General features: G+C 60.3%; 1 protein-coding gene across 2 annotated transcripts; it reads left to right on the forward strand.

The window, feature by feature from the left end:
* The first annotated feature begins 63 nt into the window (after window positions 1-63).
* Window positions 64-13,784, forward strand: MKNK2 (MAPK interacting serine/threonine kinase 2). 2 transcript variants are annotated; one of them, XM_029218460.1, is made up of 14 exons: window positions 64-188; window positions 331-465; window positions 3,987-4,074; window positions 4,172-4,273; window positions 4,354-4,451; window positions 6,521-6,600; window positions 6,925-6,998; window positions 7,245-7,349; window positions 7,491-7,546; window positions 7,636-7,731; window positions 8,190-8,384; window positions 9,151-9,315; window positions 10,034-10,077; window positions 10,421-13,784. In XM_029218460.1, the coding sequence occupies exons 2-14, from the start codon at window positions 415-417 to the stop codon at window positions 10,656-10,658; spliced, it is 1,392 nt and encodes a 463-aa protein (XP_029074293.1). In that variant the 5' UTR covers window positions 64-188; window positions 331-414; the 3' UTR covers window positions 10,659-13,784. The 2 variants fall into 2 exon arrangements, with proteins under 2 accessions (XP_029074293.1, XP_029074292.1); XM_029218459.1 differs by lacking the exons at window positions 10,034-10,077; window positions 10,421-13,784 and having other exon boundaries at window positions 117-188; window positions 9,151-10,015.
* Window positions 13,785-21,455: the final 7,671 nt, after the last annotated feature.

The raw sequence follows: 21,455 nt of genomic DNA on the forward strand, positions 1-21,455 counted from the left end.
AGCCTGGCCTATAAAAGTGGCGGCGACGCGGCCCGCCCGGCTCCTCTTGGCGGTGGCGGCCCTGGCGGAGGAGTCCGCGGTGGCGGCAGCGGCGGCGGCGGCGCTGTTCCCCGCGCGGTCCGCGCAGCGGGCTCCGGGCTGCGCGTCTCGGGCGGCGGCACTGCGTCCCCGGCCCGAGCCCGACCCCGGTGAGTGTGGCCCAGCGACCCCGGCCCGACCCCGACCCTGACGCGGAGAGCGGGCCCCACGGAGCCTCGCCGCCCTGGCCCGGGCTCCCGGCGCGCCGGCCGCGGCCACTCAACGCCCTCCTTTGTCTGCTCCCGCCCACAGGGTCCCCTCACCGGCCGACCCCCGCCCACGGGCCGCCCCCCGGGCCCCGCGTCCCCTCCCCCGCTGGCGGGGCCCGGACAGAAGATGGTGCAGAAGAAAACAGCCGAACTTCAGGGCTTCCACCGTTCCTTCAAGGTGAGGGCCGGGTCGTCTTGGGGCTGCCTCGGGCTGGACCACCCGAGTGGCCGGTGGCGGGACGCGGAGCCCGCCCCCCAGGATACCCACCGGGGCTCGTGCCAGCTCCCCACCCTTCGCCTGGAGCTGCCCCAGCCTGGTGTGCATTGTCGGGGGCGGGGGGCGGTGTCAGCAGGCCACAGTCCAATCTCAAGCACCCTGGGACCTGTCGGGTCTTTCTTCTAGAAGCCCCAAACCGGGTTGGGGACCCCTACATATGTGTCCCCTGCCGACCCGAGCCAGGCATGTGCTGGTATGGTGAGCAGGGGGGAGTTCAGTAGGCCACAGTCAGTCCTTAGTGCCCTGGGGCCTCTGGGGTCTTTCCTCCAGGAACCCCGGGCAGGGCTGAGGGGCGTCCTGCCCGTGGGGGCCCCTGGCTGTGTGTCCCCTGCAGAGCCCAGCCGAGTGTGCACTGCTGGGAACTGTCAGCAGGCCACAGTCCGGTCCCCAGCGTCATGGGGCCTGCGGGGGTCTGCGGGGCCCTTCCTTCTGGAACCCCAGGCAGGGCTGCAGACTTCCCCTACACCCTCCTGGGTGGTCTGCAGAATGGGGCAGTGGACTGGATGCCCTTCCAGCCCAGCACCTCCCAGACACCCCAGGCCCAAGGCTATTTCCTGTCGGAGCAGGAAGTTTCTGCGGCAGGCCCCACTGCTGTGGCATGGGGCCGCCGCAGTTCTAGTCTCAGATGAGCGAGCCTGGGGGTGGGGGGCAGGCAGGTGCTAGGCAGGGACCCCACAGGGCCTGGCCCAGGGGACACAGTGATGTCAGCGGCCACCCCACCCCGCTGGCCGCGTTATGTAATGGCTTCCCTGGGCCTTCTTGGGCAAGAACCTGTTGCCCTCTAGAGAAGGCAAGACCTGGGTGTATGTGCATGTGTGAGTGTGTGAGTACGCGCGCGCCTTCAGGCGAACTGCACACCAGGGTGGGAGGAGCGAGCTGAGACTGTTTGGGTTAAAATTCCCAGGCCCGTCCAGCCAGCCTCCTGGGCCAGCGCCCCACCCCTGCCCACACGCCTGTCATCCTGGCTTCTCCCCCCAGGGCAGCCACAGCCTTGGCACGTCCAAGTGTTCAGGGCTGGGCGGGAGCAGGGTGGACTTGAGACGTCACTGATGGTGGTCTGTCCCCTCTGGGGGCTGGGTGGGAGCCGAGATGGGGTTAGCGCGTGGGGCTGGCACAGTGGCCAAAGCAAAGTCGAACTTTCTGGATGGTTCCAGCCACCTCCTGCCAAGGCCTGCTGACTGGAGGCCCACAGCCAGTCCTGGGCCTGGCCTGGCAACACTGCCTGGTACTATGGGTTGGCCTCTGCAGGCCGTGCGAGAGCCCAGCGCTGAGGTGGGAATGTGGGAGTCCTGAGGGAGTTGGAGGGACACTGGGCCGGGAGTGCTGGCTCTGAGGTGGCCCTCCTGGTGGCCAGAGGCCGGCCTTGCTACGTGTCTCCTCCCGTTGCACCCCAACCTTCCTCGGGCTGCAGCCACCTCCCCCCCTCAGCCTGGCAGCAGCGTCTGCCAGGCGTCTCTGATGTATTTTTCCCCATTTCCACATGGGACAGTGGAGCCTTGGGCAGCGTGGGCATTTGTCTTAGCACCCCCCGCACGTGGTGACAGGGACACAGGAGCTGGCATGGCTAGTGTCCCTTCACCTTGGTGGCTTGGCCGCCCCTTCTCTCCAGGGTCCAGCTCTTTGCATTGGAGGCTGGCACAGGGGTGTGGGGTCGGTGACAGGCCCCCTGAGGTCCTCATGCCTTTACGCGGTCCTTTCGAGTCACCCTTGGGTGCTGGTCAGGCTCGGAGCTGAGGTCACTAGGCCGAGGTGAAGTAGCTGCTGAGGGCTGCCACTGGCCCCGAGCCTCACGTCCACCCTCCCTCCTGATCACCCCCACGTTGCCACCCTGGGGCCCCTCCTTCTGGGAGGAGGGAGTCACCTGGCACCTCCAGACGCCCCTGGACTGAGCCTTCTCAGAGCGCTGACTGCCGGTACTGGCACAGCCGTGTGCCTGGCTCCCCGGGGGTGCCGGACCCCTGGGCCGGCAGAGGCAGGTGCTGGTGGAGGATCCTGCGCCGACAGGCTGGAGCGCCGCCTTCCTCCCCTCCCCCGCCCGCTGGCCTCCTAGCAACTATCCGCAGGGCCCACGCCTGTTTCTCAGCCGCTCCCTGTGACCTCTGCCTGCCCCTGTGCTGCCCGACTGGCTTCCGGGCCTCCCGTCTGCAGGAATCTGGCCTGGCCCCTTCTGCTGTTAGGCCCCTGGGTATCTCCCTGGGGCTCTCCCGGAGTTCCTTCTCTGCCAGATGGCCCTCCTGCTGGAGCCCTGCTTCCCCTTGTCCCAAGGCCCAGAGAGAGGCAGTGACTTGACCCAGGTCCTCCAGCATCAGAGCTGGAGCCACTGCTATTTGTACAGGGCCCCCACGCCCACCTGAAGCCCTGGCCACCTGGACCCCCAGGATTCAGGGAGCTAAATGAGAGCAAACTCCTAGAGAAACACGGTGGGGCCTCAGAGCCTCAGCCTTAAAGCCTCAGCCTCGTGCGTTGCCGGGGGCTGCCAGTCCTCACGCTGGATCCGCAGAAACTGGAGGAACCCCAGCTGCCTTCGTTCCCTTGTTAGGATCCCACGCACCCCCACCCCAGTCCCGGGGGCTGTCAGGTGACCTTGAGCAGGCCCCTCCTTGCTCAAGGGCTGTTTCCTTAGCTGGACACCGCGGCCTGTGAGGGGCTCCATCCTGGTGTGTCTGAGGGTACATGGGACAGTGCGGCTGTGGCCGGGCGAGGGAGCGGCCCAGTGCTCACGCGGGAGACCGCGGGTGCCTTTCCCGTGATACCCCGGAGCCGGGTCCCAGCGTTGCGGAGCTGGAAGCAGATGAGCGAGGCGGGTCGGACCAGGAGAGAGGCGCAGAGCTGGGGGACGGGGCGCATTGTGGGCGCATCAGGAGCAGAGGTGTGGTGGTGGGAATCGTCTCGGGCCAGGAGGTGCAGTGGGGACGAGCGGACAGTGAGAGGCAAGGAGGGCAGTGGTGCCCCATTACACAGAGGGGAGACTGAGACCAGGAAGCCATGGGAAAGCAGGCAGGGCCACCTGGCTGGGAGCCCCGCCTCGGGAAGCCGCTGACTCACTCCCTCCCACTGGCTGCCCTGCGCCTTTGATCCCTGCGCCGCGGCAGGGGTGCAGGCGGTCAGCCATGCTGTGGTGCTGGCCCCATCCTGCAGGTGAGCAAACCGAGGCTCAAAACGTGGCCTGGTGCCCCACGGCGACTCAGGCCTGGCCTGGGAGGCGGCACCCCCTCCCCTGCCTGCGTCTGGCCTCTTCCCATACCACACCCCCTCCCCAGAGGCCCCGAGGGCCCTGGGCTGGGGGTGAAAGGTCCATTTCCTTGTGGTCAGGCAGAGCCAGGCTTTCTGCTCCGCAGCGTGTGGACGTGGAGACTGGGGCACTCTGGGTGCAGCTGCCCCACAGGGCTGGGGCCTGAGCTCTGTCCTCTCCTCTCCTGCAGGGGCAGAATCCTTTCGAACTGGCCTTCTCCCTAGACCAGGCCCACCACGGGGAGCCTGACTTCGTCCTGGAGTGCCCAGCCCGCCCTGGTGAGGGGCTGGAGGGGAGGGCGAGCCTCTGGCGGTGGCGGAGGGCTGGGCCACCTCCTGAGCCAGGCGGGCCTCACCTCCAGCTCCCCCTGCACAGATATGCCTGCAAGCCAGCCCATCGACATCCCCGATGCCAAGAAAAGGAGCAAGAAGAAGAAGAGGTGCCGGGCCACCGACAGCTTTTCGGGCAGGTTCGAAGGTGAGTGGGGCCGGCGGGGGCAGCGGCGTCGGGGAGATGGGCCGGCCCAGGGTGGCTCTCACTGGCCCCCTGCTCCGCAGACGTCTACCAGCTGCAGGAGGACGTGCTTGGGGAGGGTGCCCACGCCCGTGTGCAGACCTGCGTCAACCTCATCACCAGCCAGGAGTATGCCGTCAAGGTGAGACAGGCCCCAGCACCTGGGCGGCCCCCTCGCCCCTCCCCAGCCGTGCCTGGGATCTGGCACCCTCCAGGGGTGGCAAAAGGAGGGGAGCTGGCATTTGAGCTGCCGGACTGGCAGGCGGGGAAAACCAGTGTCTAAAAATGGCCTCGAGGCTGGTGACTCAGGCCACACCTGGGAATCCAGGTCAGCCTGGGCTGAGCCCCCAAGTCTGGGTGGGAAGTGACAAGGGGTGGCCCCGCTGCACAGGTGGCCAAGGACCTGGTGCCAGAGCGACCGCCGAGAACTGGGGGCTTCAGTCAGAGCTGATGCTCACCTGCTGGGTCACTCGGGCCAGGCCCCTGTCCCCAGGGATGATGAATGCTTCCCTGTACTGGTTACAAACATTGAAAGGCAATGCCCTACTCGGGGCCCTGGGGGAGCTGGGCATCAGGAGAGACCAGGGAAGGCCTGCAAGAGCCTCCTGCAAGCCCTGGGCCGCCTCTGACCCAGTGTGCGCCTGCGCAGCCTGCGTTGCCTGGCCGGGCGTCAGACCCTGCGTTCCAAAAAGCCTTCCAGGCTTCCCTCGTGACCCTGCATCTGGGCTGGGTGGGGTAACGGGAGGCTGGCTGCCCAGGAAGGAGGGCCAGGTGCACAGTGGCAAGCGGGCTGGCCCGGAAGCCTCAGGCCCTGGTGGAAGCGTGGTGACCAGGGTGGCTGTGGTCCCCACCCCCTGGGAGCGACCGGGTTGGGTGGGTGATGGTGCCATAGGACTGCACACCTAGCAGGCGTCAAGCACATTCTGCACGGTCAGTGTCCTCCTTCCTAAGGCCCTTGCTGGGCAGCCTGGCTTCTGTCACTCTGACGGACGGGGAAACCAAGGCTCAGAGGGTTGGGTTAGTTGTACCGTGTGTGACCCCTCAGAAGGCCGTCCCCTCTCAAGAGGGACCGCTGTCTCCTCCGTGGAGTGGGGGGCCCTAGCCACATTCCCAAGGGATGGAATGAGATTCAGGTAACTCCAGGAGGGCACGGCTGCTGGCATTATCTCAAGGAGCCCTGGAATCTGGTGGTTCTGCCCCTCTGTGGGGCAGGTGTATTTGTCACTAGACAGGTCGGACAGTGCTTAGGGTGGTGGCCGAGCCCCAGTGACCAGTGGATGTGCGTGCCCGCCTGCTGCTGGAGCCTGGCCAGTGGAGCATACCACGTCCCCTCCCCCAGGCTGCTGGTGGGCCGGGAGCCCCGGGCACAGTGGTGACCCAGGCTGCCCATCCACCTAGTGAGAGGGGGCCCTAGGTCCAACCTGGGAAGAGGTTCCCAGGAGGTGTGTGCGGCCTGGCTTTGCTGGGAAAGAGCTGGCACGCACTTTTTTTTTTTTTGGCACGCGCTTTTTGACCTTCCCTCTCTGGGAGCGAAGCGGCTCACCCCAGGCGGTGGGCCCAGAACCCTCCTGTCCTTAGAGCTCTTGGGTGCCAGAGGGGTGTGGGTGCAGAGGCGTGGGCTGGTTTCCTGAGGCTCTGGGGTCCTGGGCGGCTGTGCCCACTGACCTGGCCTGAAACAGACTTGGGCTTATGGGGCTGGGGCATCTGTCCAGGCTGGTTCCCAGGCAAATGGGATGTCTTGGCTGGCAGCCAGGCGCCCCCAGGCCCCTCCAGTCCCCTGGGTGGTGTGTGAGCCAGCACAGTGGCCCCCAGTCTCCTGGTCAGGGAGAGCAGGCCGCTAGGCTAAGGAACCTGCTGCCCTGAAGGAGTATCTTGCAGGGGCTCCAGGGCCCAAATACACCCCAAGCCTTGTGGCAGTCAGGGGCGGAGAGCTACCGGCTCCTGTCCCGCTCGCCCCTCCTGTGATGCCTCTGGGGAAACACATTGCCCCCAGTTTGTTCTGACACAACAGTAAATTCTGGGCCCCCATAGGATAGCTCCACTTTCCAGAACTTCAAAATCTAAGCTCTGACGAGCTTCAGGCGTGACACAGGGGAAGTTTCTGACAGGGGAAGTTTCTGGCAGGGGAAGGGGGGCGGGTCTCAGGCTGTAGGGGGTCTGGCTGACCCAGTTGGTGTCTGTGTGTGTGTCCTCCCCCCGCTGACATTTCAGATCATTGAGAAGCAGCCGGGCCACATTCGGAGTAGGGTTTTCCGGGAGGTGGAGATGTTGTATCAGTGCCAGGGACACAGGTAATGTGACCTACCCTCACCACAACACTGGGCCCCGAGCCATCTTTCAGTGGCTGAATGGGCCCGAGTGCCTCATCACCCCCAGCAAGCACTTAGTGAGCACCCACAATGTGCCAGGCCCTGTGCTGGGCATTGTAGGTGGGCCCAGTGGCAGGCAGGCTGACAGTCCAAGGTGGGCAAGGCGGAAGCAGGCCCGTGGCCCCGGGCGCAGCCTTCCTGTGGGTAGGTGGGGTGGAGAAGGCGGGCCACTGCTGGGCAGTTCTGTGGCTGCCCACAGGCCTGAGGAAGCCTCACTCCTCCCCCACCTCCCTGCTCCCACCCCAGGAACGTTCTAGAGCTGATTGAGTTCTTTGAGGAAGACGACCGTTTCTACCTGGTGTTTGAGAAGATGCGGGGCGGTACGTGGGGCCTGGCAGGCTTTTCCATCTGATCCTAATGGGCCGGGGGTTTAGGGCCACCAGGGAGAACCTTTCAGGGGGGCCTGCACATCAGAGGGGCCTTGTGGGGTCCACACGCCAGCTCAGGTTGGAGGACTCTGGACCCGAGGAGGCTGGAGTAGGGGCTTCCCTGCCAGGGTGGGGTGGGTGCTGGCCGCTGGGCAGTGGAGGTGACCCCTGTGTGTTCTGCTCCATGGCCTGGCCCAGGCTCCATCCTGAGCCACATACACAAGCGGCGGCACTTTAACGAACTGGAGGCCAGCGTGGTCGTGCAGGATGTGGCCAGCGCCCTGGACTTTCTGCACAACAAAGGTGAGTGGCCACTCTGCCTGCCCCAGGGGTCCCTGGGTGTCTAGCCTTGCGCCCAGCCCACCTGCCCAGGACTCCTGGAAGATGTGTCCACCCACCCACGGACCCCTGACCCTCCCTCGTGGTTCTTGGTTCTCCCTGCAGGCATCGCCCACAGGGACCTAAAGCCGGAAAACATCCTCTGTGAGCACCCCAACCAGGTGAGGGGCACCGGGGGGTGGCCTTCCCTGCGGGCCAGGGCCCCCAGGGTCGGGACGCCACCCTCACAGCCCCTTCTGACCCCGCCTAGGTGTCCCCCGTGAAGATCTGTGACTTTGATCTGGGCAGTGGCATCAAACTCAACGGGGACTGCTCCCCCATCTCCACCCCGGAGCTGCTCACCCCGGTGAGGGTCTGCGGGGTCAGGGCGCCCCGAGTGGGGTGCGGGGGGGGAGGGGTAGCTGGCAGGGGTGGAAAGGGCGGGAATGGCCCCGAATCCGGTGCCAGGCTACAGTTGCATAACCTCGAGGTGCGGAGCCTGCTTGGCGGCTCGGGCCTCGGAACTCGGGCTTCCGCTTAGCAACAGCCGCTGATTGGCCGGGCAGAGCGGCTGGGCGGGGCCGTGGTCGGGCGCGGTGAGGCTGGGCGGGCTCCCGGCACCTGTTGATTGGGCGGGGGTTGGGGGGCGGGGCCGAATCCCTCAGCAGCCTGTGATTGGCCGGCAGGGCGAAGGCGGGGCTGGCTCCCTCAGCAACCTGTGATTGGTCGGTCAGGGCTGTCTGGCTTTGGGCTCCGTGAAGTCCCTGTCGGGGCGCCCCCCCATCCCCCCTCCACGGGCCCTGACGCCCCCGCTCCCGCCCGCAGTGCGGCTCCGCCGAGTACATGGCCCCGGAGGTGGTGGAGGCCTTCAGCGAAGAGGCAAGCATCTATGACAAGCGCTGCGACCTCTGGAGCCTGGGCGTCATCCTTTACATCCTGCTCAGCGGCTACCCGCCCTTCGTGGGCCACTGCGGCAGCGACTGCGGCTGGGACCGCGGCGAGGCCTGCCCGGCCTGCCAGGTGCGAGTGGGGTCCTGCCGTGCACCCCTCCCCCGAGCACCGCGTCTGGCCTGCCTCGGCATACACACACACACACACACACACACACACACACACACGTGCACCCTCACCCCTGCCTGCCCAGTGCACCCCAAGGCCTGGTCCATGCACACACCTACCCCCCACCCTGGAGGACCTGGCCTGTGAACCCCCCTGAGCACCCCTAAGGGCCTGGCCTCCAACCACTGACAACATCCACAGGCCACTGCCGGCCTGACCTTTCTGGGTTTCCAGAGGCTCGTTGGGTTCCCCAGCCCAACAGGAGAAAGCAGTCAGGGGTCAGGAAGTTGAGGTGGGGCGAGGCCTATGGTTTGAGGTGGCCAAGTTCCAGCCTTCTACCCACCATGTGAGGCTCAGGCTTCATGGCCTGATCCCCCCAGAGCCTGGCCGTCCAGAGCCACCCTTCAGTAAATCGGGCCCCACTTGAGCAGAGCCCACCAAGTGCCTCCCCGAGTCCACTCTCTGGCCCAGCCTCCCAGCCACCCCCAGTTGGGTGGGTCCCTGCCCTCCTTGGCCTGCCAGAGCCCCTGGCCTTGCCAGCTGAGCTCAGGGCACTTTCCCCGACCCTAACCCTGGGCCCAGGTCACATGCAGCTGGTGGAGGCTGGGGGCCCTGACAGAACTTGTCACTCATCGGTGCTCCTCTGGGTCCAGGCCTGCCAGGCGTCTGCGATGTGGACTCAGCCCTTGCTGGCTGCAGCTCACCCCACCTTCCATGTCCCCTCCAGAACATGCTGTTTGAGAGCATCCAGGAGGGCAAGTACGAGTTTCCGGAGAAGGACTGGGCCCACATTTCCTTTGCTGCCAAAGACCTCATCTCCAAGCTCCTCGTCCGTGACGCCAAGCAGAGGCTGAGTGCTGCCCAAGTCCTGCAGCACCCCTGGGTGCAGGGGGTGAGTGGGAGCACCAGGGAGGCCTGGGGGGCGGCTGGCCTCCAGCCTCTGCCACTGGGCTGGGGTGACTCAGAGCACAAGGGTACGACAGCCCTAGGCAGCTCAGCATCGAGACCCCCCCAGAGCGGGCAAGGGCGCAGCAGGGAGACCCCCCACTGCCTGCTGGCCAGGTTGGGTTGGTACTGCAGGAGGTGCTTCTCAGTGAGTCACCAGGCCCTGTGTCCTGGAGGCGCAGGGGCCTCTTCTCACCTGGAACAGAGTGTCAAGCTGAGGTCAGCCAGGTGGCAGGCGGGGGCCTGCCACCCCCCGTCCAAGGCTCTGTCCCCACCAAGCTGAGAAGACCTTGCTGTTTCTTCTGCCCAGTTGTCCTGGCGGGGCAGATGCCTAGGCCAACAGGGCAGGGGGCTTAACAAAAATACAAGTTGGCACTGTGGGGAGCAAAGACTGCGGCCCCACTGTCAAGGCAGATGGGCTGTTGGAGCGGGCTCCCAACCCCTGCTGAGAACTGGGGCAGCTTTGGTGAGAGGCAGGCCCCGCCCATCACGCGGTCTGGCAACGTCCACCACGCTCACCCGGCTCGGGCCGCGCCCCTCCCCCCAGCCTGGCTCGGTTCCCGGGCAGGTGCACCGCCTTAACCCCCGGTGCTGTCGCAGCCAGCTGGGCGCCCCGAGGCGGGCGGGCTCTGCTCTCCAGCCTCACCTCTCCTGTCTCCTTGCAGTGCGCCCCGGAGAACACCCTGCCCACGCCCATGGTCCTGCAGAGGTGAGGCCCGTGTGGGATCTCAGGCTCCGAGCGGGGAGCCCCGGGTCCAGGAGGGGGCGCTAAATGTTAAGATGTTTAAAGAAGATTACACGATCCTCTTTCAGTCTTGGCGGGGGAAGCCGTCCAAGCGCTTGGGTGTCCTTGTACTGGGTGATGAGTTTGTGACCCCACCGCGAATTCCAGTCCGCCGGCCCCTCCCGCCCCCCTGCGGAGTCTGGGGCTTCCTGGGGCGTGCAGCCCCTTCCCCAGGGCACTGCACAGACCCCGGGGGTCCCGAGGGAAGCAGGGGGGACGGGCCGGCGGCTACCTCCCCCTCCTTGCTGACCCCCCACCCTGTCCCCAGGAACAGCTGCGCCAAAGACCTCACGTCGTTCGCGGCCGAGGCCATTGCCATGAACCGGCAGCTGGCCCAGCGCGAGGAGGACGCGGCCGAGGAGGCGGGGCAGGAGCAGCCCGTGGTCATCCGAGCTACCTCACGCTGCTTGCAGCTGTCCCCGCCCTCCCAGTCCAAGTTGGCCCAGCGGCGGCAGCGAGCCAGCCTGTCCGCGGCCCCCGTGGTCCTGGTGGGAGACCACGCGTGATCCTCTCCTTCCCTCTGTACATAGGCCGCCCCTCCCCCGTCAAGTCTAAAGATTTTTTTAAGCTATTGCCCGCGGGTGACCAGCGGGCTGCCCTCCCCCGGCTGGATTCCGAGGCGCTAAGCTCAGCTCGGGGGTCTTTTTATATAAGGTTTTTGCTGTTGGGTTTTTTTTCCTGTTCCCCTCCTTTTGTTTTGTTTTTTTTTTTCCTTTCAATGGTGTTAAACGCAGAGCAGGCGCTCGGGGAGGAGAGCGGAGGGCCTGTGGCTGGGTGGGGCCCTCCCGCCGCCCCGGCCTGGCCCGGGATGCGCCGGGTACTGTGAAGGCCGCTCCCCGCCGCCCGCGTGACTCAGGAGAGGAGGGCGTGGCGTCTCCCCGAGCCGGCGGGACCTCGCCGCCCCCCTCCCCGGCCCTCACAGTGTTTTCAGGGACGGGTCGACCCCCACCCACCTCCCCTCGACGAGACGGTAGCTCCTTCCTTCCCCTCAGACACCCGGGCGGGCCGGGGGCTTCTCACGTCTCCCATGTCGCAGGGTGGGGCCTGGGGGCAGGCGGGGTGGCGCCGCCCGCTGGAGCCCCCGCCGACTGACAATCGGGGCTCCCTCGAACCTTGACCTTAAGCTGCCCGGGGCCCCTCCCCTGGCCTCTCCACTGGGGAGTGCCCACCCGCGAATGGGGGCGCCAGAGGAAGCGCGAGGAGCCGGACAGGCCCCCGTCAGCCGACGTGGGGGTCCCGCGGACCCCCGACCCGGGCACCCGAGTGCCCCTTCTCAGGGCTCAGTCTGACCACGGCCACGTCCTGCCCGGCCGCCCCTCGGGTCTGGCGTGGAAGCTCTCTCAGCCCCGTCCCCGGGGTCTCGCGGGACACCCCCCCCACAGGGCGGTGTCTCTGTTTCGCCCACCTTCAGGAAAAGGCCGCAGCTGCCGCGCCCCTTCCGCCCGCGCCTGAGTCAGACGTCGCGTGACCCGCCGGGCTGGGGAGACTCTGACGCCCTTGGTCCTCGGGTGGGAGACTCTATGCAATTCACAGGCTTCCTTTTCCACGTGCACACGGGCTTCTGCCGGGGTTGGGGGCGCGGGCAGCCGCCCAGACCGCCCTCCGGCTCCTAGCTGTTCGTCCTGTCTCGTTAGTTTTCCAGAACATCAGCTGACTTCCCTTCCCTGTTCTTGACGAATACTTGAATGTGGGGGGGGGGGGCGGGCCTCGAGGCGTGGGGGGCTCGAGTGCCGTCTCTGCGGTCCCCCGAGTCTCGGAGATTGTCGCCGTCCTTGGTGGCTGGTGGGGGGCCACCGCCCCGTCCTGCCCGCCCACCGATCTGTGGACTGGCCTTTCCAAAGACTCCGGGGGTGGGGAGGCCACCCCCCCATCATTTCTCGCCCATCAGTGATTCCATGTTTTGCAACCGAGGAGTCTGCCTTTTTGTAAAAAAGAAACAAATGGACTCTCGCCCGCTGCAGGCGCCATGGCCATTTTACTCCGGAAAGCTGAGCTGTGAGCAGCTTTTTTTTTTTTTTTTTTCTTCCTCAAAGGTGGGACAGCCACTTCCTCCCCCACCCCTGTCACAACGACAGTGTGGCCCGGAGGACTGGTCAGAACCGTTACTGTGAACGAGCCTGGCGCTGGGGGGAAGGGGGCACAGCAGTGTTTCAACGTTAAGATGTGTAAAAAAGACAAAAAAAAGAACTCAAATTTTTTTAAAGTGGGGGAAAAACGTCCAAGCACTTTAACTCCACTGTACCAGGTGAACTGATACAGCTCAGAAGTTTTCCTTTACACCAACTGTCAACGCCGGTATTTTGTATTCTGTTTTGTAAGGATTTAATAAAAGTCATAAAAACTAGTTTGCGCGCCCGCACCCCGGTTTCTGTTGCCTTGCAACGAGCTGCCTCAAACCTAGTGGCCCGAAGGCATTTTGATATTCCCGGTGATGCTGTGAGTCACCGATTCAGATGGGGCGAGGGTGGGCTCGGCTTCTCTCTGCTCCAGGACACCTGGGTCCTCGGCTGGGAGAGACTCCTCATTTGCAGGTGTGGGCTGGGCTGGCACCAAGGCCGGCTCGGCTGGGAACGAGGGCCAGGTGCCCACACGTGGCCTCCTGCGTGGCTTGGGCTCCCTCGCAGCATGGCCGGTGGATCTGAGCGGCCTGTCCTCAGAAGCCTTCCTGCATCACCTCCCCACGTCCGAGCTTAGGTTGGGGTCAAGCGCACAGCTGTCCCAGATCCAGAGGGAGATGGGAAAACAGCTTTGTGTGGGGGAGGGGCGCCTTTGGACAGCGCAACCTAATTCGATAAAACCCGGTGTTCCAAACCTCCCCCTCATGGCTGGCCAGCCTCCCTCTCTAGACTCCATCCCCTCAGCCATGATTAAGTTCTTGCTGTAGGCAGGGTTTTGCTGGACAGTCCAGGGCTGACTTCAGATCCTGGGGGGGGGGGGCATGCTGGTGGAGAGGGAGGCGGTGGGTCAGGGAGGGCTCCCTGCAGAAAGGAGCCAAAAGGGGGTGGCAGTGGAGTCCAGTGGTTAAGGACTGCTGTGCTTGTCAGTTTTCTCAGCTGACAACGGGGATCTGAGAGGAGCCAGGTGAGGAGGCCAGCAGGTAGTACAGCGAGAGGGACAAGAAAGAAGTAGATGTGGTCGTCTCTGAAGGGCCTGGGGTGGGGAGCAGGCAGTCCCAGGGTGGGCCAGTCCAGGTCAGCCCCCGGAGCCTTCTGTATCTGGCTTCTCTCACTGAGCATCATGTCCTCGAGGTCCATCTGTGTTGCGGCGTGTGTCAGTGCCTCACTCCTTTACATGGCTGAGTGATTGGTCCATCATCCGGACCACACTGTGTTTATCCATCACCCATCGATGGACACGGAGGTTCCCGCATTTTTGAGTTGTGAGTCATGCTGTGAACATCAGTGTACGTTTGTCCGGTGGTTGTTTCATTGCCCCTGGGTGGACACCCGTAGGAAGAAAGTGAGCAGGGTACGGACCCCATCAGATGCCATTTTGGGAGGACTGTTCTTGTCACCAGGTGGAGTGTGGGCTTTGGGCCCAAAGGACCCCGAGAGCCATTGTCACCCTTGCAGCCAGTCCAGTGAGGGCTGACGGGCCTGGTGAGGGTGGAGGCCACAGAGCGCACAGATGCTAGGTGTCTGCCAGCGCCCGGGGACAGCCTGCATGTTGGCGGGGTGGCGAGAGGGGGGCTCTCCGGGCTGTCTAAAAGGCCTCCTGGCAAGGTGTATGCGCTAGGATCCCCTCTCCTGCCCAGGATCCCAGGCTCGCCAGGTGGCACCCTCCCCCACCTGGCCCTTCCAGAGGAACCTTCAGGCACACCTTGGAGCCTGGCCCTACCGCTGAGCGCCTGCTAGAGCCCTCCTCTCAAACCCCGCAGTCCCCCTCCCAATTCCTCCAGGCCCCGCCGCGTCCCTTGCCTGGCCCGGTATATGTGGGGGGAATGGGGTGGGTGCCGCATGCCAAGCCACCGCCCTCCTAGGTGGCACCGAGCTCTGCCCATCCCCTCCAGGCCCCGCCACTGACCTCTGCCTGCCCCGTGCCGCCTGCCAAGTTGCAGCTGCCAGGCACAGCTTGTTCTCGGAGCTGCCGCTGTACATTTGATGTTTGCGGTTTCCTCTTGGCCGATCCCGCCCCTTCCACGTCCCCTGGAGGAGTGGCAGGAAAATCCCGGAGCCGGAGGAGCTGAAGCCTTTCCCAACTTGGCGACCGTGGCCACCTGTCTGCACCTCAGTAAACGGGGCTCACGGGCTCACGGCAGGTGCTTCAGCTGGTCCGGGGCATCTGCAAACTGGATCTGTCACCCAGAGATCACGGCGAATCACATATGTGATTCGGGAGCTGCCCTCCCCCTTGCCCCGCACACACAAGAGGGCCACACATGCTGATGTACGGTGTTAAGAGTAGGGGAAACAGGGCGAGTATCTGGAAACTTTGTACTGTCTTCGCTGTTTTTCTGTGAACCTAATAGTGTCTTTTAAAAAAGAGATTTTATTTTAAAAAATAAAGTGAACTAAAAAAGACAAAGACACAAAAGGCCACATAGTGTGTGATCCCACTTATGTGAAATGTCCGGAACAGGCAAATCCACAAAGACAGAGAGTGGATTGCTGGTTTTCGGGGGCTGTGGAGGGGGTGGGGGTGACTGCTGATGGGCACTGGTTTTCTTTTGGGGGGATGGAATGTTCTGGAACTAGAGGTGATGGTTACATAGCTCTGTGAATGTACTAAACACCCCTGAAGTGTTCATTTTATTTATTTTTTCGCCACGCTGTGCGGCAGGCAGGATCCTAGTTCCCCGACCAAGGATGGAACCCGTGCCCCCTGCATTGGGAGAGCAGAGTCTTAACCACTGGACCACCAGGGAAGTCCCTGAAGTGTTCATTTTAAATGGGTGAATTTCATGTTCTGTGAATTTCTCCTAAATAAGAATGAAAAAGATGACGGGACCGAGTCTGTGTTGAGTCTGGTACACAGTGAGTGCTCAGTTAATGCATGGAGGAATGTTTTATCACCAGCACAGGTGTCTCCGCCCCAGAGTGTAGGGATTTGTGCAGGTTTTGTTCCCGCCATTGTCACCAGTCACCAGCCCAAGTCCTCCCTGTGGATCATATCCCATCTCACAACCTCTTTCACTGTTCCGTCTCAGGAAAGCCTGGTCTTAGACTCACCCAGAAGGAGGAGAAACTGGTTTAAAACGAAGCCTGATGAAATCAAGTCCGACGTGAGGAAGGACTTACCCCGTTGGTGGAAGCCTGCATGGGGTGAGCTGGCGAGGGAGGGAGGGCTGGCTTCTTGGGGGCGGGGAACCTGGGTGAAGAGCGTCACCTGCCAAGGCACCTCGCCTGCCTCTGGCATTTGGATGGGCATCTGGAGCCCATCGGCCCTGGGCCATCGTGTGCCGTGAACCCTCTCCGGTCCCCACACTGGGCTGTATTCATTCCCTCCGTCCAATGGGCATCACGCTCCCTGGCACATAGGGTTTGGGGTCTGTGGGCAACTTCGGGAAGATGCCGTGGGGTTTCTGTCACGTCTATCAACTCCAGCTCTCCCCGGCCTCAGTTTCCCTTTTGTGACCTCCTGAGAGGCGGCAGAAACCTGGGACACCAACAAGAAGGGGCTTGTCCAGCGCTGCATCCTTGGCTCTGGAACCAAGGAGGCCTCCAGGGTATGGGTCCCAGGATGCTGGTGCCAAAGGCCGTTGGGGAGAGTGTCTGGTGAACAAGTCCCCCAGCAGAGATTTGCAGACAAACAGGGACAAGAGCCTGTCCTGTTGCCAGTGGGGCTTTTTTGTTTTGTTTTTTTGGCTGGTCCTCGGTATGCGGGATCTTAGTTCCCCAACCAGGGATTGAACCCATGCCCCCTGCAGTGGAAGCGCAGCGTCTTAACCACTGGACCACCAGGGAAGTCCCCTGTTGCCAGCGTTTTATCTGCACATTCAAAGGGGCATCCACCCCGCAGGTGCAGGAGCCACATAAAAGTTGTGGGTCGGAGCCCTGATGCCTCCCCAGCTGAGGTCATCAGCCCAGTGAGTCACCCCTGGCCACTTATCCCTTCACTGGGGGCCTGGTTGCAGGCACACGATGGTGAGAAACCGGCTTGCCACCACTCCAGTCCTGGGCTAGGACCCTCCCCTGGGCGTGAAATTTAAGGGGGTGCCAAAAAACCTCCGTCATCCAGATAATGTTTTGTGCTGTGACAGCTGTAGATTCGTAGCAGTTGTAAGAAATAACATTTTCCCCAGTGGCAACATTTTTGCAAAAGTCTATTACTGTGTCACAAGCAGGATCCTGACATTGCTACAAGTCGACACTGTCTCTTGTATCCCCATGTGTGTGTGCCTTTCGTGGTACCACCCAACACTGCTCTGGGCTCAAAGCAAAATAGAACATGCTTTTCAGGTGACAAAACTCCACTCACCCCCTGTTCTTACTTGGAAATAGAAGGAATCAGACTGGACCATGGAAGCCGGTGTCTTCTGATAGAACCGCCTGGAATGATGAACGTGTCCTCCATCTGTGCAGCCATCAGCCACATGTGGCTACTGAGCACGTGAAATGTGGCCAGTGCAGAGGAGGGGCAGAATGCTTCACTGATTTCACTTTCATTTATTTGCATTTTTGTGGCCCAGTGGGGCTGCTGGCCCCATCGGAGAACGCGGGTCAAAAGGCCCGGCCTGTGCGTTACCTTGGGTTTCACCCCAGGTCCTTGGCTTATCCTCAGTCTGTTCATCCTGAGCCCCAGGCATATGGTTGGCGCTCAATAAACGTTTGTGGTGGGACAGGTTGAGTGAGTGAGAGGTCTCTGGATGGGCAGTCCCTCCTGGCCTTCTAACCTCCTCCATGTGACTCTGGCCCCTCCATATGAGACTGGGTTTGCCCTCACCTGGGCCTCAGTACACCCATCTGCAAAATGGGTCAGGGCACCAGAGTTCCAGGAGATGGGGCTCCCCCCTGTCCTCCGCACCTTCACCCCTCGCCGGTGCAGATCCTCGGGGTTTCACACCCTGTTACAGCCACCCAGGGGGATACAGTCCACAGCAGTGGGTGGCACCTGGGGGAAGGGCCACCGGGACCCCCACCCTAGCAAGAGATAGAAGCAGGGCTGCATCTGGGGCCGGGGGTGCTCTGGGCATCCCAACAAGGAGGAGGAGTCTCAGATGGGGAAACGGAGGTGCAGCCACGTAAGTCACCTGCCTGTGGGTGCAGAGCTTTCGTGTCCTCAGTTGGAGCCGGTCCCGCCTCCTTCTTTCCCTCCTGTCTGCCTTCCTTCCTATCATAAAGGAAGGCACATGTTGTACCTGCTCTCTATCCAGAACCACTTTACATCCCAGAACGATCATATATAAAATATATTTGTCCCGTGGGTTTAAAAAAATTCCTCAGTGAATAAGTGTTTTCATTTACAGTCTCCACACTGGAGGGTACACTCCACACACACTGGAGGGTTTTCCTGATGGCCAGTGGAGTGGGGGAGGTCCCTGCCCACAGAGGAATCCCCTCCCGCTGCCCACAAGGCCAGTGGGTGTCCTTGGCCGGGTGTGTCAGGTGATGTTGCCTGCACGCTTGCCTCTTTGGTGTGCTTGCCCTGTCTTGTTTGTTTTGCCTCCTCGGTTGGGTGGGTGCTGGTATCTGGGGCCTCTCCTGGCTCAGGTAGGAGCTGGGGAGGGCGGGGCTTCTCCCTGTGAAGAATTTAGGCACCCAGAACCTTCTGGAAGGGGGGAGGAAGTGAGGAGCTGGAGTCAGGGAAGTGGTGGAGGTTGAAGGAACTCAGGTGGCTGAACCCCAGACCTCCTGCTGCTCCAGGATCTCTCTCTCTCTCTCTCTCTGTCTCTCTTTTTTTTCCTTTTGGTCGAGGCACGTGGGATCTTAGCTCCCCGACCAGGGATCAAACTGGTGCCCCCTGCAGTGGGAGTGCAGAGTCCTAACCACTGGACCACCAGGGATGTCCCAGGAGGTAGAAGATCTATTTAAAAACCCTGCACTGAGGTCATCCGGGAGGAACTGCCAATCTTGGTTGCCTGTCCTGTTCATTCCCTTCCTTTTTATTTATTTATTTAATTTAAAACTTTGTTTGTTATTCAATTCTAGTTGATTTACCATGTTGTGATCATTTCTGCGGTACAGCAAAGTGATTGTTATATACATATATACACACTCTTTTTTCATATTCTTTTCCATTATCGTTTATCATAGGATACTGGATATAGTTCCCTGTGCTCTACAGTAGGACCTTGTTGTTTATCCCTTCTATATATACTAGCTTGCATCTGCTAATCCCAGACTCCCAATCCTTCCCTCCCCCACCCCCTCCCCCTTGGCAACCACAGGTCTGTTCTCTATGTCTGTGAGTCTGTTTTTACTTTGTAGATAGGTTCATTTGTGTCATACTTTAGATCCCACATATAAGTGCTACCACATGATATCTGTCTTTCTCTGTCTGACTTACTTCACTTAGTATGATAATCTCTAGGTCCATCCATGTTGCTGCAAATGGCATTATTTCATTCTTTTTTAATGGCTGAGTAATATTCCATTGTATATATGTACCACATCTTCTTTATCCATTCATCTGTCAGTGGACACTTAGGTTGCTTCCATGTCTTGGTTATTGTGAATAGTGCTGCCATGAACATTGGGGTTCATGTATCTTTTTGGATTAGAGTTTGGTCCAGATATATGCCCAGGAGTGGGATTGCTGGGTCATATGGTAGCTCTATCTTTCGTTTTCCATTCCCTTCCTTTTTGTTGGTCACCAGGCCTGCAGGTTGGCCCTCCATGATCATGCTGTCGGATACTCATGCTTTGTGTAGCCCTCACTCACGTGGAATAGGATGGACCAGGCGACCAATGGGATACTAGGGAAATGACGGGGTGTGACTTCTCTCACTGTCTCTGGGATCACTCATCTGGGGGAAGCTGGCCACCATGTTGTGAGGATGCTCAAGCAGCGCTATGGAGAGGCCTACGTGGAGAAGGGCTGAGACTCCTGCCAACAGCCCATGTCACCTTGCCCTTTGCTCCTGATCTGACTTCCTGCAGAGGCTAAGCCCCTTGTCCTGCACAATGTCACTTCTGGCAGCTCCAGTGCCTTTAGCTCTTTTCCTGAACCCCTGAATTTCTTACAAGTGGGAAATCAGAGTCAAAGGCTTGATGGAGTCAGGGTAACATTTTTGGCTTGAATACTTCCTAGGTGGCACTTGCATCCCCTCAGGCAGGATCTGGTGACTCCGTGTGCTACAGTTTATCCTTGGACTAGAGTGACATGAGGGACTTCCCTGGTGGTCCAGTGGGTAAGTCTCCTCACTCCCAATGCAGGGGGCCTGGGTTTGATCTCTGGTCAGGGAACTAGATCCCGCATGCATTCCACAACTAAGAGTCCGCATGCCACAACTAAGAAGGCCACGTGCTGCAAGGAAGTTCCCACATGGCACAATAAATAAAATAAGACCCGGCTCAGCCAAAATACACACATACATACACACATACATACGTATATACGTACATACATACATGAAATATTTTTAAAATAAATAATAAAATAACTTTAAAAAAATCGAGTGACACAAGTCACATGGATAAAAGTCTTGGGACGAGCTTCTAGCACATAGAGTGGCTTGATTTCCCCTTTCGTGACTCACCTGGTTATCTCAACACTGCTGATCACCACTGCTGGAACCAAGAATTTCATTAAGAGCTCCAAACTCCTGGCTGGTCTCAGCTGAAATTGTCTCCTCCTTTCCCCAAATCCAGTCACATCCTCAATTTATGATGTAACAAGGGCCGTGCTGTCCCTGTGGGTGAATCTTCTGCGCTTTGGCAAACCCCATAGTCTGATGGGGTGTGAGACTTTAAATGGCCCAGAAATTAAACCCAGGCCGAGCACCTGGCACGGGCTGGGCCGCATCTGTTTGCGGTCACTGACCCATTTGTAAGGGGTCCCCTCCTGGGCCAGGATGTCAAGGAGAGGCTAGGCTGGCTTCTCAGAAGTGTTTCCACCTTAGATACCAGCTAACTTAGGCCAAGTAGAAGCAGGAAGCATCAACCCACAACTGACCTCGTTGTGTGGGGGAGGAAAATGTTTCCCTCTACCCTCTTAAGTTCATAACTGGGGGCTGCGAGTTAAACTGACAAAGGATATTTTAACAGGAGACAAAGCGTACAAATGTATTAATTTTTAATTTTACATGCTTGGGGTGTCACAGAAAGAAGTGAATCCCCAAAGGAACAGTGAGATTTGAGAGCTCATAGGCCTTCGTAATAGAGGAAAGGGAGAGGAGAAAGGCCACTTATGGGAGAGCAAACGAATGTTAGGAGAGATAAATGGGCCTTTGGAGAATAGGTGAGAGATATGATAGTTTGTGACAAAGTCTGTCCGGTAGCTGACTTGTCTTCTCTGAGAAGAGAAAATGAGTTGATTCCGGGCAGGGATTTATGACAGTATGAGGCTCTGTGTTTAGGTAGATAACAGATTTCAAGAACTCAGATGCTTTCAGCTCAGAGAAATTCTTACACCAGAGCGGCACATTTGGGGATGGCTAATCCACATCTCCAGTTGGCTCCTCCCAAATTTTCTGCTGCCTCTCCAAAATTTTTCTTCAATATCAGGCATTTTTGGTGTGAATGATATTCCTGAGGGACAGCCCCAGTGTCCAAGAGTCAGGGAGGTGGGGAAGGAAATGATCTCCCACCTTGCTTGCCAATGATGGTTTCCTAAAAATTGCTGAAGCTCCAGGATGAATGAAAACTCCTGGGATTGACTATGTTAACAGCGCCCCCTAGAGGCCACCACCAGCTTAGACAGAGCTGGGGGTGGTTCAGGGAGCCCTGGGTGTGAACCTCAAAAACCGTCTCCAAGAATTTCTGCGAGGGACTCAGGTGTTTGATCAGCAAACAGGAAGTATATCAACATGGTGGGGCAGAAAGGCTTGGCGACATTCTCTGGTCACCCCCGCGTCTGGGCGGGCTCAACTTTCTGCATTCACAGCTAATCTCTGTGTCTTTGAAAAGATGCCAGAACTGATGGTAGAAATGTAATATTTTTATGCCAGCTGAACTTAGTTGAGGTATAGTTTACTAATGGTGACCTGCACAGATCCTAAGTGTACTTCGATGGGCCTAGGCAAGTGTGGGAACCCATGTCACCCACACCCCATTGAGACCTGGAACATTCCGGCATCCTAAAAAGTCCCCTCCACTCCCCCAGACACCCGTCTTCCTGATTTCTAGCACCGTAGAAATTACGCCTGTTCCGGAACTTCATCCAGTTGGTCCCCCACGGGATGTCTTCAGCATCTGCCTAAAGAG

Source organism: Monodon monoceros, unplaced genomic scaffold, assembly GCF_005190385.1.
Source record: "Monodon monoceros isolate NGI ecotype Baffin Bay Population unplaced genomic scaffold, NGI_Narwhal_1 Super_Scaffold_12, whole genome shotgun sequence".
Taxonomy (NCBI): domain Eukaryota; kingdom Metazoa; phylum Chordata; class Mammalia; order Artiodactyla; family Monodontidae; genus Monodon; species Monodon monoceros.